General features: G+C 49.2%; 4 protein-coding genes across 4 annotated transcripts; 2 read left to right on the top strand and 2 right to left on the bottom strand.

The window, feature by feature from the left end:
* Positions 1–1149: 1149 nt before the first annotated feature.
* Positions 1150–3036, bottom strand: EPUS_02860 (UTP-glucose-1-phosphate uridylyltransferase; the record flags this gene model as incomplete). Its single annotated transcript, XM_007803619.1, has 2 exons — positions 1150–2613; positions 2926–3036. The coding sequence occupies 2 exons, from the start codon at positions 3034–3036 to the stop codon at positions 1150–1152; spliced, it is 1575 nt and encodes a 524-aa protein (XP_007801810.1).
* Positions 3037–4908: 1872 nt separating this feature from the next.
* On the top strand, positions 4909–6298 carry EPUS_02859 (uncharacterized protein; the record flags this gene model as incomplete). Its single annotated transcript, XM_007803618.1, has 2 exons — positions 4909–5198; positions 5254–6298. The coding sequence occupies 2 exons, from the start codon at positions 4909–4911 to the stop codon at positions 6296–6298; spliced, it is 1335 nt and encodes a 444-aa protein (XP_007801809.1).
* Positions 6299–6770: 472 nt separating this feature from the next.
* EPUS_02858 (uncharacterized protein) lies at positions 6771–8570 on the top strand (the record flags this gene model as incomplete). The annotated part of the gene is made up of 2 exons (XM_007803617.1): positions 6771–6835; positions 6887–8570. 2 exons carry the CDS (start codon positions 6771–6773, stop codon positions 8568–8570), a joined length of 1749 nt encoding a protein of 582 aa, XP_007801808.1.
* Positions 8571–8922: 352 nt separating this feature from the next.
* EPUS_02857 (uncharacterized protein) lies at positions 8923–14535 on the bottom strand (the record flags this gene model as incomplete). Its single annotated transcript, XM_007803616.1, has 2 exons — positions 8923–14101; positions 14159–14535. The coding sequence occupies 2 exons, from the start codon at positions 14533–14535 to the stop codon at positions 8923–8925; spliced, it is 5556 nt and encodes a 1851-aa protein (XP_007801807.1).
* Between the last annotated feature and the right edge of the window lie 47 nt (positions 14536–14582).

The raw sequence follows: 14582 nt of genomic DNA, 5'->3' as shown, positions 1-14582 counted from the left end.
TCGGCGAAATGGGCTTCAGCATAATAGGCACTGGCCTAATTGCTTCTCTTTGTTCTGGAGACAATGTAGAGAGACAGTAGTCTAGTTGTTGGTGGAACAGAATGTCTTTCGGGGCACCGCCATGGGTTCGTACTAAGTTAGATTGGTCTTGTGTTTTATGTAAGTAGGCCTGTAATGATGTCGAACAAGTTGTCCATCTGTTCAACACCCAATTTTTTTTTATAAATTGAATAGTCGGTATACTGGTATCTGGTCCCCCGGGTTTCCATAGCATGTAAAACCGGCTCAATCCTGTCAGGCTTTGTCGATTCGCAACACAGTTTCTGTCTGGACCATCCGCAGAACCATCATCGTCCCTTCTGCACCACACCATCTGTAATGATTTGACCGATCCGGAACATCCCTGTGACAGTAAATGATGCCGGATGACGAAGATACTAGGTCACTAGGGTAGGAACAATATGCATCATAACCATGGCATATCCTGAATATGAGTGAATGGCTGGATACCAGGAGCGGTATGCACCGAATCGGATTCAGGATTCTCAAGAACAAGCCAGGGAATTGGGGTTGGAATCCGCATCATGTATGTAGCCACCATAGTATATTTAGGAATGATGGTAAGGCAGCTAATGTATCAAAGCTCAGTAGAGGTGAGGAGGCAACGAACAGATAGAAAGGTAGTAGTTATGGGCAAGTCCACCACCTTCATAGTACATTAGTCTCTCCTGCAAGTCAGTAATTTCAAGGACTTGGAATGTTGTTCAAGATGATCAAATGCTCTGGTTGTGAGAGCTGGATATTGGAATGAGCATCTAAGTGAATTAGAAACTTAAGGCCCAGAAGGAAGAGAGGACAAAAGGCTACAATAAGAATCAGCAGCGTAGCAGGCCTCGCAGTAATCAATCTTCACATCAAGTAGGGAAGACGAAAGTCAAAGCAATTTGTGGATTGAATCTCTATGTGAGACGTAGCCAAGTATGCGGATGACTACATCGACCTCTTAGCGACGTCTGCGCTTGGTCGTATCACTAGAAGTTGGGTGATGTCGCCATCACATGCTATTGAGAAAGAAAAGCACGAGAACGATTCTGCTTGCATGCCGTTCATGTGCAGCCGAACATTTGAGTCTGCCGGAATAAACAACACTCAATGCTCCAAGATCCTCAAGCTTCCCTGCACAACGACATTCTCAAGAATGCTTCCAGGTGGAATGTCGATGGTGCTGCCTTCAGTCGCAACAATGATGACAGTTCCCTTCAGGATGACACCTCTAGCGAGGTTCACATTGCCAGTGATGGTGAGATGGTCAAGCTCAAGAATCTTGGGAATGGACGGAATACGCTTCTGAAATTGTGCAACCTTCTTGAAGTCTGAGCCGAGCTTGATCAACGGAGCAGGACCAAATCGACTTGGGTCAATCACTAGCTGGCCGTGCTGCAAGGTGTAAAGATCAGATTTGACAAGCATCAAGTCAGAACAAGTCTTGACTGGCAAGAAGCGGCGGCGAGGAACGTTGACACCATGGGCATTCTTGAAATGTCGGATGGCGGCTCCAACAGCGGTCTCAAGCTGGACGATGGAGATATCGGCCTCACCCTTCTTGTCTGCGGGCATAGACTTGTCATTAGGAATGATTTCCATCTCAAGCTCGCTATTCTCCACGACACGCTTGACTGCACGAAGATTCATCCAGATGTTATTGGTGTTGAAGTACTTGAACTTTTTGATCGACTTGAATTCGTTCGCATGTTCTTTGGGAACTTGGGCTATTTCGAGCAGACGGACAGTTCCTTCGTAGTCAATGATCGTACCACCCTTGACGTCAGCCTTAGTCTTGTCTGTAAGCTCCATGATGTATTCGCTCCTAGTCTCAACCATGTGCTGGAGAATACGGAGATCGACGACAGCGCCAAGATTGTCAGCATTGGACAAGAAGATGATTTCGATGCCACGTTCGAGGAGCTGGTCAAGGATACCGCTGTTATAGAGAGATTCAAAGACATCACCGTGTCCAGGGGGGTACCAGTCAGACAGCGGGGAATCGTAGGTCTTGGGAGCAGGAAGGAGTGAGTCTTTGAGGACACGTGGGTAGCGTGACTGGTTAAAGGTGAGGATGTCGATGTTGTGACCTTCGTATTTCTTGATGATGGAAGCAGTGTCTCCATCAGTGTTGAAGCTGTTCATCAGAACGAAAGGAACGTTGACATCGTAGGTGCGGTTGAGATACTCGATCTGACGAACGGACAAGTCAAGGAAGGACATGCCGTCACGAACCTCTATGACAGATTTCGGACCAACGCAGCCCATAGAAGTACCAAGACCGCCGTTCAACTTGACAACAGCAAGCTTGTTGAGAAACTCAACTGCGTTTGAGTTAGGCAGATCATCATAAGCTACAACCTGAGAAGGTGCAGGAGGCGCGATTTTCTCCCAGTTGATGGTGTTGCCTTTAGCCTTGTCGTTGAGCCATCGTCGGAACAGAGAGAAGAAATTGTCCATTTCCGTCTCAAATCGCTTCTTCTCGTCTGGGTCTTTGACCGTGTCCGCGAGCATGTTGAGAGCATTCCTCATCTGGCTGGCAGCGACGTTGGTTGAAGTATTCTCAAATGCCTATGGGGGTGCCGAGAAGACTTACGTTAGCCCACCTCCTGTAACATCATTATTGCTGCTTAAGACGCGTTTGGCGTCTTCTTGCTTGCCCGACAGCATGCGGAATATTGAGAAGGGTAGTGGAGGGAGAATCAATGACACGGATCGTGATGAAGATCGACTGGGGTAGAGGTTGTAAAATATTACAGTGACAGGCAGTTAAGCGAAAGTGCAGCTGTTATAAAAGAAAGTGCGCGCCTAGCATCCTCCGTAAACACACGGTGACAGGCTATTCCACAAGAACCACAAAATAAGGAAACATATTCGGCGTACCACGTGGGATTGTGATTTTCCGTGATGCTTTCGAGTAGCATCACCCTCAGACGCTCCATTCCCTGCCCCAGCCTGAGTACGAAGGTGTGACGGAATTGCTTTGGACGACATTTTGATGGTGAGCAAGTTATATTTTGTTGATCAATTGGTAACCTGAAGTAACAAAGGTATCAGTCAAATATGCCCAGTTTGGATAAATCCGATTTGCATGAAGCGCAATCAAGGATATGACAACAGAGCAAGAAGAAATCCAATGTATAGCCATCGCCGCAGTGATACGGATAATGGCTACCTCTGTGAGAAGAAAGAGCATGCAACAGAACAGATCTAATCGACTATACAGCAATGACAGTCGCATGAGGATTCCTTGGGTGCACTAAGGGTACATTGAAGACTTACCCTTCAGCTGCTGCACTGAGCTCGACTGAGAAGCTGAACCACTGTCACGGCCAACGTGAAGAAGTTCATGCAAAGGGCGGTATGGCAGAAGTTATGTACAGCAGGATGGTGAACTAGGCGAGAGTTTTTCAAGATGGTTCAACGCTCAACGTGGGCACAAATCACGAATTTTGAGGCTGGGTTTCAGAGCCCCACCAGAGACAACTACTAGTCAGCTCCTAGCTTCTACCTTTTCTGTGTGCAGCTCTAGCTCAAGGGGCAGGCACGGATAAGCATAGCTATTTACCTTAAGGAGCCTAGTGATGACTCGGCGATCAATGATCGGTGAACCACAGCAGCGACATTGAGCTCGCACATGGTAACTACGGAACAGGAGCCGGCCACACGTTACACGCTACAATGCACAAGACGAAGAACAATGATACAGCTAGTGCGCTGCTCAAATGCAGTCATGGCGTACCAATAGCTATAGGGATACCCACATCAGATCGCATAATTCATGGATAGGAGCCATACAGAAACTAGGTTGGCTCTAAGAGGTACTTTGACTTTGATCAGCTATCTGTGATTACTACGTAAGTCATCTGTCAGACTAATGAAGATTTACCTAGCTCAGAGCTTGCCCTGATTGAATGCAATTCTAGGCCCTCCGGCCCCTAGCGGTCAGCCGAAGGTCTGCATTCAGCTCCTCATGAAGCCCAGAGATGCCCGATTCAGAATATCAACTGTCAAAACCGTAACCCACCGGCAAGCAGGGTTCCCAAGTCATGTTTCAGCTCGATGACAACAGCTACTCTCAGAAGCAAATTTCAGTAGAATGGTCTTGAAAGGGGCAATATTATGTCAGGATACTGTTCATCGCAAGCAACACTATCGAACAGATACAACAGCCTTTCCGAAATATTGATTCGATGGTGGCACGCTCCCAAATTGCCACCACTTAATCTTCCTCACTGATCACTTGTTTTGGAAGTGTTTTCACGATCCAGATCTGTGTCTTCTGTGTGGTACAGTTGGTGGGCTTCATAAGGGGTAATTGTTGTAGTGGCATGTCCAAGGTCAAGATGTGAGGCGAGGCTCCACTCCAGAAGATAAGTGTAGCGATGAAATTGAGAAGGTAGCTTGTGCACGTTGGTATCATGGTATAACGTTGGTATCATGGTATAACGTAGTAGACCGCTGGTTCTGGGAACCTGTGAGAATGGTCGAAAACAATTCGGACGCAGTAAGTAGTTACTGTGAAACTGAAACTGAAGAACCTGAGCCGGCAGGCTTACTACTAAGGGCCAAGCTTCAAGTAGGAAGGCTCACTAGAGCACATCTAGTAAGTAGCCTCTCGAACTAAGCTTTCCTCCCCGCAGCTTGCCTCCAAAACCATTTTGAGCCGCTCAGATCGTAGGCTAATATTATAGAGTCATCACCGAGAATCAACAGTTGTCGTCTCTAGAGAAGGCTGAATTCACTGGCTATCAGGTAGATCAGCCCGGTTCTTCTGCTACGGGTGGCTAAGAGAGCATTGCAGAGCATGTTTCATCCCTCCTGTCGATAGCTGGCAATCCTGGTGCCTTTTGGCACACTTTCAAGATGGCTCCAAAAAAATCCACAGCTCCTCCAACACCTGGTCCATCTGCTTCCACCGCCAAAGATCTCCGAGTCCTGACAGTTAACTTGTATAACTGGTGCCGGGTGAACTATGATGAAGAGCATATTCTCTCCCAGCAAGATCTGCTTGCAGGGGATGTTATTCCGAACAAAGACCCAAACTTACTCCTCGCTGCCACCCAGTCCTTGATCAATGATCGTCTCTTTCGTACGCATGATCTTCGGTCAGGTGGGATAGGATGGAAAATTGTATCGCACGTCAGTGCCCAAAAGTGGGTTTCTTTGCTCCAGTGTGCCGACTGTGATTGCTGCTCACCGACCATCCAGGTATAAAGACCTTTCCTCTGACGAGTCTCTTGTCTATTCTGTTATTGAGTCCCTTGGAAGAGCTGGAGCTTGGGTAAAAACCATCAAGGGTAAATTAAATCTGCATCAGAAAAATGTCGATCAAAGCATCAAAACGCTCCTTCAGAGGGGGTACATTAAGTCGATGTCAACGGTTAAGTTTCCTCAACGCAAAATGTACATACTTGCAGGGCTACAACCGGGTGAAGATGCCACAGGAGGTGCCTGGTTCACAGATGGCGTGCTTGACCATGAGCTCCTGGAGGAGCTTGCCCGAACACTGGAGAGGAGAATTAGTGATCTGAGCTGGAATCAGATCACCAATCCGGCAGCGGAGTCTACGGGTTCGAAGCTAGGTGTTTCTCAGAAGCGCAAAAGGCCTGATGATGGATTTGATAGTACTACAAAGGACAAGGGAAAGGTTCGACGAATGGATACTGACAATGCTGGTGACGAGTTGTCTGCCTCCAGCAGTGCGCATGCAGACATTCAACACAGGCCAACCTCGAAGAAGCAGCATGTTAGTGTGACACTTCCTGAGAAGATATATGTTCCATACCCGGCTGGATATTCCAAATACCCTACTCTCAAGTACCTGACGGATTTTGTCAACGACAACAAAATCCTTCAATCCGGAAAAATCACCGAGAGTAATATCTCGCAGCTGCTTGAAGTCATGGTCTACGACGACAATATCACTAAAATCAAGGCTACCCCTGATGGGTCAGCTCCTACAATGTACAAGGCACGGAAAAATCCGACACAAATCGTTGCGGACTGGGACCTCGCCGAACGGCTTCGTGACACGACAAGAGAAAATGATAGTGCAATGCAGGTCGCTAGAGAACGGGAGCTGAGTAAGCTGGGGAGTGGTGGTATGACAGAAATACCCTGTGGTAGATGTCCAGTCTTCGACATGTGCGAAGTTGGAGGACCTGTCAATCCTGATAATTGCGAATACTTCGAAGAATGGTTCTTGAAGATTGAGAGTACACGGATAGATCAGGAGCATAGTCTGGTCTGGTGATTCTCAGCTCGGAGGTTTGGTTGTGTTCTTGTGGCATAGCGAAGGCGATTATCCAGGGCGTGATTTACATGAGCGGCGGAACCTCGTTTACAGTGATACCCATTAGCTTCGACGCATGATGATAAGACATGACAACATCAAAACAGATATCCGCTTCTCTACTTTAGCATAGTATCATTCCTGGAATACTTGCTGCAAAACGACCAACGGAGTTTTGGCAGGCTGGGCTACCCCTTAGGACGCCCAGACTGGTCGGAAGGGAACCCGAAGGGGTTGGACGTCAGGTGGCCTGTGCGCTTCGAAAGTTCTGGAGCTTTGGAGCTTCAACACAAACACATGATCAGCGCAAAAGTTCTCCGGGTTCACCAAGTAGTGTCTAAGTTAATAGGAAGATACACAACACTCGGAAAACGAGCCTGAAACTTGCTCAATTCGTTCTACCGCTGTACTCAAAGTCAACATCGCAAATACTATGGCCGACGCTCTCAAGGCCGAAGGCAACAAGGCGTTTGCTGCCAAAAACTTCGAGGAGGCAGTGTAAGTATTTCTTTGTCCTCCTGGTGTATTATCTGACTCGAATATGCCCAGTGAAAAATTCTCACAAGCTATCGAGCTCGATCCTGATAACCATGTCCTCTATTCCAACCGATCCGGGGCATATGCCTCCATGAAGCAATTTGGCAAAGCTCTGGAAGATGCCAACAAGACAACCGAGATTAAGCCAGACTGGGCTAAAGGATGGGGAAGAAAAGGCGCTGCGCTTCATGGCACAGGTGACCTGCTTGGAGCTCATGACGCGTTTGAAGAAGCATTGAAGCTAGACTCCTCAAACGCCCAAGCAAAGGCGGGCTTAGAAGCTGTTAATAGGGCTATGGATGCCGAAGCTAAAGCTGACGGAGCAGGTGGTGGCCCTATGGGAGGTTTGGATAACATGTTCAACGATCCGCAACTGATTCAGAAACTTGGCAACAACCCGAAAACTGCACCACTTCTTGCGGACGCCTCTTTCATGGCAAAACTTCAAAAGCTACGGCAAAATCCAAGCTCCCTCGGCCAAGAGCTAGGCGACCCAAGGTTCTTGCAAGTGATGAGTGTGCTGTTGGGGATTGATATGCAATTCGGAGGACCTCCTGGCGAAGCGCCTACTGCTTCTGGTTCAGGTGATGTTGAAGAGGATCTGCCCATGCCGGATGCCCGCCCTTCTTCCCAGCCACCGCCAAAACCGAAAGAGGCGTCACCAGAGCCAGAACCGGAACCAGAAGATGAAGAGGCAATGGCAGCGAAAAAGGCGAAAGACGAAGCAGAGGCAGAGAAAAGGCTTGGCACGGAGAATTACAAGAAGCGACAATTCGACGCCGCAATCGAGCATTACAGCAATGCCTGGGAACTCCACAAAGACATCACCTACCTCACCAACCTAGGTGCTGCCAAATTCGAGAAGGGCGACTACCAAGGAGCCATTGAAGCTTGCGAAAAGGCCATTGAAGAAGGCCGCCAGGTCCTGGCCGACTTCAAGGTCATCGCCAAAGCCTATGGCCGCATCGGCTCTGCCTACGAGAAGATGAACGACCTTCCCAAAGCCATCACCAACTACCAAAAATCCCTGACTGAGCACCGCACCCCCGAGGTTCTCAACAAACTCAAAGCCGCCGAGAAAGCGCAAATCAAAGCCGAGAAAGATGCCTACATCAACCCAGAAGAAGCCGACAAAGCCCGTGAACTGGGCAACCAAAAATTCAAAGAAGCCGACTGGCCCGGTGCTGTCGAAGCCTACACGGAGATGATCAAGCGCGCCCCTGAAGATCCACGGGGCTACAGCAACCGCGCCGCCGCCCTCATCAAACTCATGACCTTCCCCGGCGCCGTGCAAGATTGCGATGAAGCCATCAAGCGTGACCCTAAGTTCATCCGCGCCTACCTCCGCAAAGCACAGGCCCTCTTCGGCATGAAGGAATACAACAAGTGCATCGACGTCTGCGCCGAGGCTCACGAGCACGACGAAGGAGGCAAGAACTATCGCGAGATCGAGCAGCAGCAGCAGAAGGCCCTCGAGGCTCAATTCAGCAGTCGGATCGGCGAGACGGAGGAACAGACGGCGGAGAGGATCCAGCGCGATCCCGAAATCATGTCCATCCTGCAGGACCCTGTAATGCAATCCATACTCGAGCAGGCCAAAAGCTCACAGAATTCCCTGGCAGAGCACATGAAAAACCCCATGATCAGGACGAAAATCCAGAAGTTGGTCGCGGCCGGCGTGATCAGGACTCGGTGATCAGTCAGCATATCATGGGACAGGTATGCGGGTTTGGCAGAGGTATGGGGGCTACTACTGCTACTATGTACGGGTTGGTTGCAGCGCTGAAAAGAAGAACTAGCTACAACGAAGTAGTAGTAGGTGATTTCCATTGTTGCGTTGAGCGTTGATTGGAATTGTTCAATACGATCTCCTCCATACACTGCTCTGGTCTTGATGCACATGCTGTTGGTGCTGTGCAGTCATTTCTCCAGCGATCGTGCGGGATATAGCGGTGGCCTATTTACCACCTATCAACACCCTAATCATAAATCCCTCCTTCCCTCACCCCCCCACCAATTGCGTAGAAGCACCACTCGCATCTATCATTTCATTCAAAGATGCCCTCCTCCCCAACCACCTCCCTCACCCTCCTAACCAGCCTCCTGATCCCCCTCTCAACCTCCTCATCCTCATCCTCCAACATCTCATTAACATAGACCATCCCCTCACCCACCGAAAGCACGGTCCCGCACCATTCCTCCGCTATCCCTACTTCCTCGTCTCCCGCTCCTTCTCCTTCTCCTGCTGGTGGTGGTGGTGGTGTGAGTGTCTCTGCGCCTGCGAGGGCCAAATGCAGCTTCACGCTGGCGGATCTGACCTTGGCATCTTCGGAGCGACGGAGGGCGCAGATGAGGCTGTTGAGTCGTTTGAGGTGCTCGGGCGTGTCGACTACCGCGACGGCGAGGCGGACGATGGTTGGGATAGTGTGCGAGGGGATGTACGGGGTGTAGGTTGGGTGGGAGGCGAGGTGGAGTTGCTCGGTTAGGATCTCGGAGAGCGGGTGGAAGAGGGCGGGGTTGGAGAAGTGGGCGTCGTGGTCGTGGGTGAGAGCTGCGCGGAGGGTGGCGAGTATGGCTGTGTAGAGTTGAGTGGTGTCTTTTTCGTCGTTTTGATCTTGGGTTGAGGGAGATTTGGTAAGGTGGCGCTTTTTGGCTTTTGTAGAGGTGTGGGGTGGTGATGACAAGGCGGCGCTGGAGATTTCTTTCAAGGCAGCCATGGCTGGCTCGACGACGTGGGAGGCGTATGACGTGACGATCGATTTCAAGGTTCCGAAGAAGTGGGCCAGGAAATTGAAGAGCGTGGTTTGTCTTAGCTTTTGCGCTTTGGCGAGATTTACGGGTTTCACATCCGGGCATTTCGTGGCCCAGGCGAGCATCTGGTGGAAGATAGGACGGAATGTCGTGTCATTGAGTTTGTAGATGAACTCTATTGTGACTGCATTGACGGTCTGCTCTACCTTGATAACATCAGCATTGGTGTAGCTGTCTTCTGAGATGTTGGTGAACTGGATTCTTCGGAGATCGAAAGCCTGGAGAAGAAGTTCAGAGATCTTGTCTGCTTGGTTGGCAACGAGTGACTTGGACGAGGTCTGAATTGAGTTTAAGAGCAAAGCAAGCGCTTGCTGAACGGCAGGCAGGTCGTTCTCCACAGTCGCGTTCCAGGTCCGCCGCAACGACCCAACAATCTTTGCCAGCTCGATTTTGCTACCAACTAGCCGCAGAGCCTGTTCGAGTAGTTCATGGGTTTCAGTGTTTAACAACGCATTCCTAGACTCTGCACATAGCACCAGGATTTGGTCAAGATGCTCCATCGAGAAAATGAACGGCACGTGGGTCAACACGCCGGAAAGAAGAGCAAAGGCTGCATTATGAAGCTCGATATGCTCTGCTTCTTCTTGAAGACTGAATTGGACTAGACCGAATACCTTTGGTATCACCTGTGGTGTAATCGGCACTATTGCTTCTTTCACAGAATCGGCAATCGACGATAGACATAGTAGGGCAAGGGTTGCGAGCTTGAGTTCTGACGACTTAAGGCACGCTTCACTGATGACTCGTCCTGTTTGAACCATTGCTGGTGCATCCTTACGGCCATATAGCTCTGAGATGCAATCGATGCACTCAAGGGCCGCATGCTTGATAGCTTCGTCGTTGGGCTCTGTCAGTGTCTTACACAATATCTGAAGGAAGGCCATCAGCTGAGCTTGAAGAGCTGATGTTCGCTCATTCTGAGCATGTAAGCGAAATCGTAGAAGCCTCAGTATTCTTTCTTTGATGATATCTGGTCCACCAACGAGGAAATGCTCCGTGATGCTAACGAACGTTGTGATTGGTACCAGGCGTAAGAGGCTCGACAGAACGCTGTTCACGGTGGTTGATAATTCTTGATCGAGATCAGGTGTCTGTACGAGACGTATCATCTGATCCAGCAGGCTTTTCCAGGTTGATGTGAGGTTCTCCTTCCCATTTTTGACGGACATACCAAATCTTGCAATCTTGGGCTTGATATTGGACTCACTGAAAAGCCTATCAAGTGTCCGCAGCAAAGAGAGAACTACCAGCGGAGACATGCTGCCATTCACATTCTCGGCGTCGGTTACTGCCTTATATTGATTGGGCTGACCAGCAAGCGCATCTCGCAGACCTCCAACAAGCCGCACGCAAGTTTCCAACTGGATATCCGCATCGAAGGTATTGGTTAAAGTCACAATAAAGGAGTTGACATCATCTTGATTTGGATATCGCTTTGTGAGGCTAGAGATTAGAATCGAGAGAAAAACTTCATCACCAAGGTTTGAAACGAGTTTTTTGAACAACCGGAGTCTTCTGTGTGGAGGTATATGCTCAAACGCAACCACAAAGCTGAAGACGAGATCAGAAGTCTGGCCGACGAGATCCTGACCTTTGCCGCGAACAGCTTCGATCATGGCTGGGATGATTTGGTCCATTGTTTGATCAACAACATAATTGGAATATTCATCCTCTTTTCCCAACACATTCGACCCCATAAATGTGAACACGGGCATGATGCTGTCGAGAATACGCTCCGGGAGGAGTTTTGCGGTAGCCGCTATGAGCAGAAGAGCAGTGTTTTGCACCTGAGGACTGGGGGTTGTGCGAACACAATCCATGATGACGTCGACTTGCAAACGTGACACATCGAGCTTTTCCAGCTTAGATGCATGCGAAGCAGCATTACGGACAATGCTTAAGAGGCTACCAAGTGACAGAGACAATAGATAGCTCATATCGGACTGGTGCTGCAGCTTGACCTGATGCAAGGCCATAAAGACGTCGGAAAGACTGCTTAGAAGCTGAGGCCGACTCTCTGGGCTGGAGTTGTCGATCAGTTCCAATACAAACGTCGCTTTGCTGATAATGGCAAGTTTCAAACTCTTGTTGACTGGGACAGCCTGACTTTCATTGGTACGCCTCCTCTTCGACGCAGGTGAATGCTCCTTCGCCTCATCCATCGAAGATCGCACGTTGTTGAGGAGATGTATAAGAACATCAGTGGACAACTCTACTGAATTAAATACACTTCTTGGTAGCTGGGAGTGGCCTCCACGTTCTGCTTCCTCGCTGAACATTGTCTTTAACAATGCGTCAGCCGCTGCAATCTGTCGATCTGTCTTCAGCTGTGGCCAAAAAGATTGAATGCGCTCAGAAACAGCGATTGCGAAATCTGACCGCTTTTTGTTGCTTGAAAAAGTTAGTCCCAGCAAGGCTTTCACAGCATCTTCGTCAGTGGGAGATATTATGCTGCACATGGCCACATTGACGGTTTTTTTGTCCAAATGTTCGGCCGCTGCCAGCGTCTCGACATCTTCATAACTAAGCGATGCCCAACGAAGAAGCAGCGGCATGAGCTCTTTCCGCTTCGAAATGCCGCCTAGCTTCTCAACATCTGAGAGAAGATTTAGGAGACCGCACTTGACTGAGTATAGAGGTGTGGAGGAGAGATGTGTAAGGAGGAGGCGGAAGAAGCTTTGTCTCAGGTACTTCTTTAACTCAATTGACTTAGTCTTAGAGCTGACACGGTCACCTGAGCTAGGTCTCAGGGCGCTTTTGAGGGCGCCTCTGATCTCTGTTGGATCCAGTATGCATTCTTCAAGAAGTGGCAGTACGGCTCTCTGGAGGATCTTGGACACGTCTTGGGTAGGCTGGAACGACACCGACCGTTCAATCTTGCCAGAGCCATACAGATCCTTCGCACCCCACTGCTTGAATGTTTCGCCATCCACAAACGCAGACGGTAATGCATGCTCCATGGCAAGTAAAACTTCTGATGCGGCTCTCCGAATTCTCTGCGCAGGATCTGCAAGTTGTGGCAGGACATAGGGTAGGATAGCTTGAGGGTCAGAGTTTGACAACTGGGAGAGAAAATTCTGGACAGCACCCAGGGCAGCGATTCGCACCTGAATCGAGTATGGACCAGAAAACACTCGCACGAAAAAAGAGGCAAACAACGGCTCATCAGTATCTTTAGACAATTTCCACAACGGTAATTCCAAAAACTTTTCAAGCCCCTCCTTACTCTGAGCAGCTAACGTGAATGCCTCTAGAAGAGGTGGGAACAGGTGGGACGGTACAGGCGATAGAAACGAATGTTCTTCAACAGTGCGTTGTGGAACGTGCTTTAGAGCACGATCGAGCGGACTCGGGGCTGTGCCCGGAGTATCGGAGTCAACATCCATCTCCTCAACTTCAGCTGGTTTTCTCTGGGGCTCCTCGATCATAATTTCCAGACTGGCTTCCAGGTTTGCCGAATCTACGCCGCTCTGTTGTACTGCATGTGGAACAAGAGACGAGAATCTTTCTGAATCATTGAGTCTTCGAAGCAAGTCCGCTACTGTATCTCGGAAAGACGTTAGATCGACATTCTGGCTTGCGCTCTTGAGCAGTACTATCAGTGAAGCAATAGAGCGAATCATTCTCTCTGAATCCATCAGCTCAGCCCAAAGCAGTCTCTCCACTAAATCAAGTCGTTCCTTTTGTCCCTTCGCCCGGACATCGGATAGAGCACTCTGAACTATCGCAAATGTAAAGCCTTCAATGTCACATGATTTATTGAATGCTTGCAGTCGCTTTTCCAGATCATTGACTTTTGACAGCTTCGTAATAACCCGCCTATTCAAGAACTGCTCAGACTTTTGTTGAGTCATGATGGAGAGGCAAATCAGGCCCGCATCCATGGTCTCTTTCTTCAGAGCGCCAGTGACGGCTTCCATAAGGCTATCCAATACATTGTTCGCCAATTGGCTTTTGCTGGCTAAAAGTATGGCGAAAGTGAAACAGGCTGTCATCATTTCTGGTATCTCGTGCATAGACAATCCATCTTTCAAGAGAGGAAGTATTTTCAACAGCACGTCTTCTTGTCTTTGCCTTTGGATTTCCTTTCTGCCGGACTTGGCCAGGTCAAGCCTACCAGCTATCGCTTCTGCTATAATGCTTGCCCAGAAGGAGAGCAAGGTTTGGTGCTGGCTTCCGGCATGACACACCTTCAGCGCATATGTATTGAGTGCAGCGAAAAAGCCGTCATTATTTATTGCGCCGTAAGCAATGGCATGTCGAGGAGGATTAGTCAAGCCCGGGATGTAAGGTACGAGAAATTTGAATTGGGGAGCAAGCGGTGAGGGCAGAATCGATAGGAGGTTGCGAAAGAATGGAGTGGCATGGTAGGGCAGGAAGGTAAGGAGAAAGAACGAAGTGTTGTATTCATGTACTCTGCCAACAAGGAGATGTCAGCACTGTGCGGTGAGGGCAGTTAAAATTTCAACAAACCTAAACCGTCGGACAAGCCACTCTGCAACCTTCCTGGCAGGACTCAATAGGAGACGCCCCCCTAGAAGTCCTAAGCAACCTTCAAGCACCGTATCGAGTGTGGCATTCTGTTCCGCTGTCATCAGATCTCGCTCTTGGGTTTTGCTCTGCTGGCTGAACAAGTTGCGCTGATACTCCTGGAATCGCGGATCGATTTTGCAAAGATCTTCGAAGCCTTCGAGACATAGTTGATATATGGTGTCGAAGTCTTGAGTGCCAGCAATTTTTTTCGCGAATATAAGGGATTGGGAATGAGCAGTCTTGTGAGCCTTCAGATCAAGCTCATTCTTAGACTTCGCCGCAATCTCCTTCAACTGGGCAGCAAAAGAGGAGGCCATTTGTGACGAGCCAAGTGGATTTCCTGGAGCAGGTGCAGTTTTCAAGA

The sequence above is a fragment of the Endocarpon pusillum genome, assembly GCF_000464535.1.
Source record: "Endocarpon pusillum Z07020 unplaced genomic scaffold scaffold2538, whole genome shotgun sequence".
Lineage (NCBI taxonomy): Eukaryota > Fungi > Ascomycota > Eurotiomycetes > Verrucariales > Verrucariaceae > Endocarpon > Endocarpon pusillum.
Note: the sequence above shows the minus strand (reverse complement) of the source record. Positions and strands in the feature narration are given on the sequence as shown.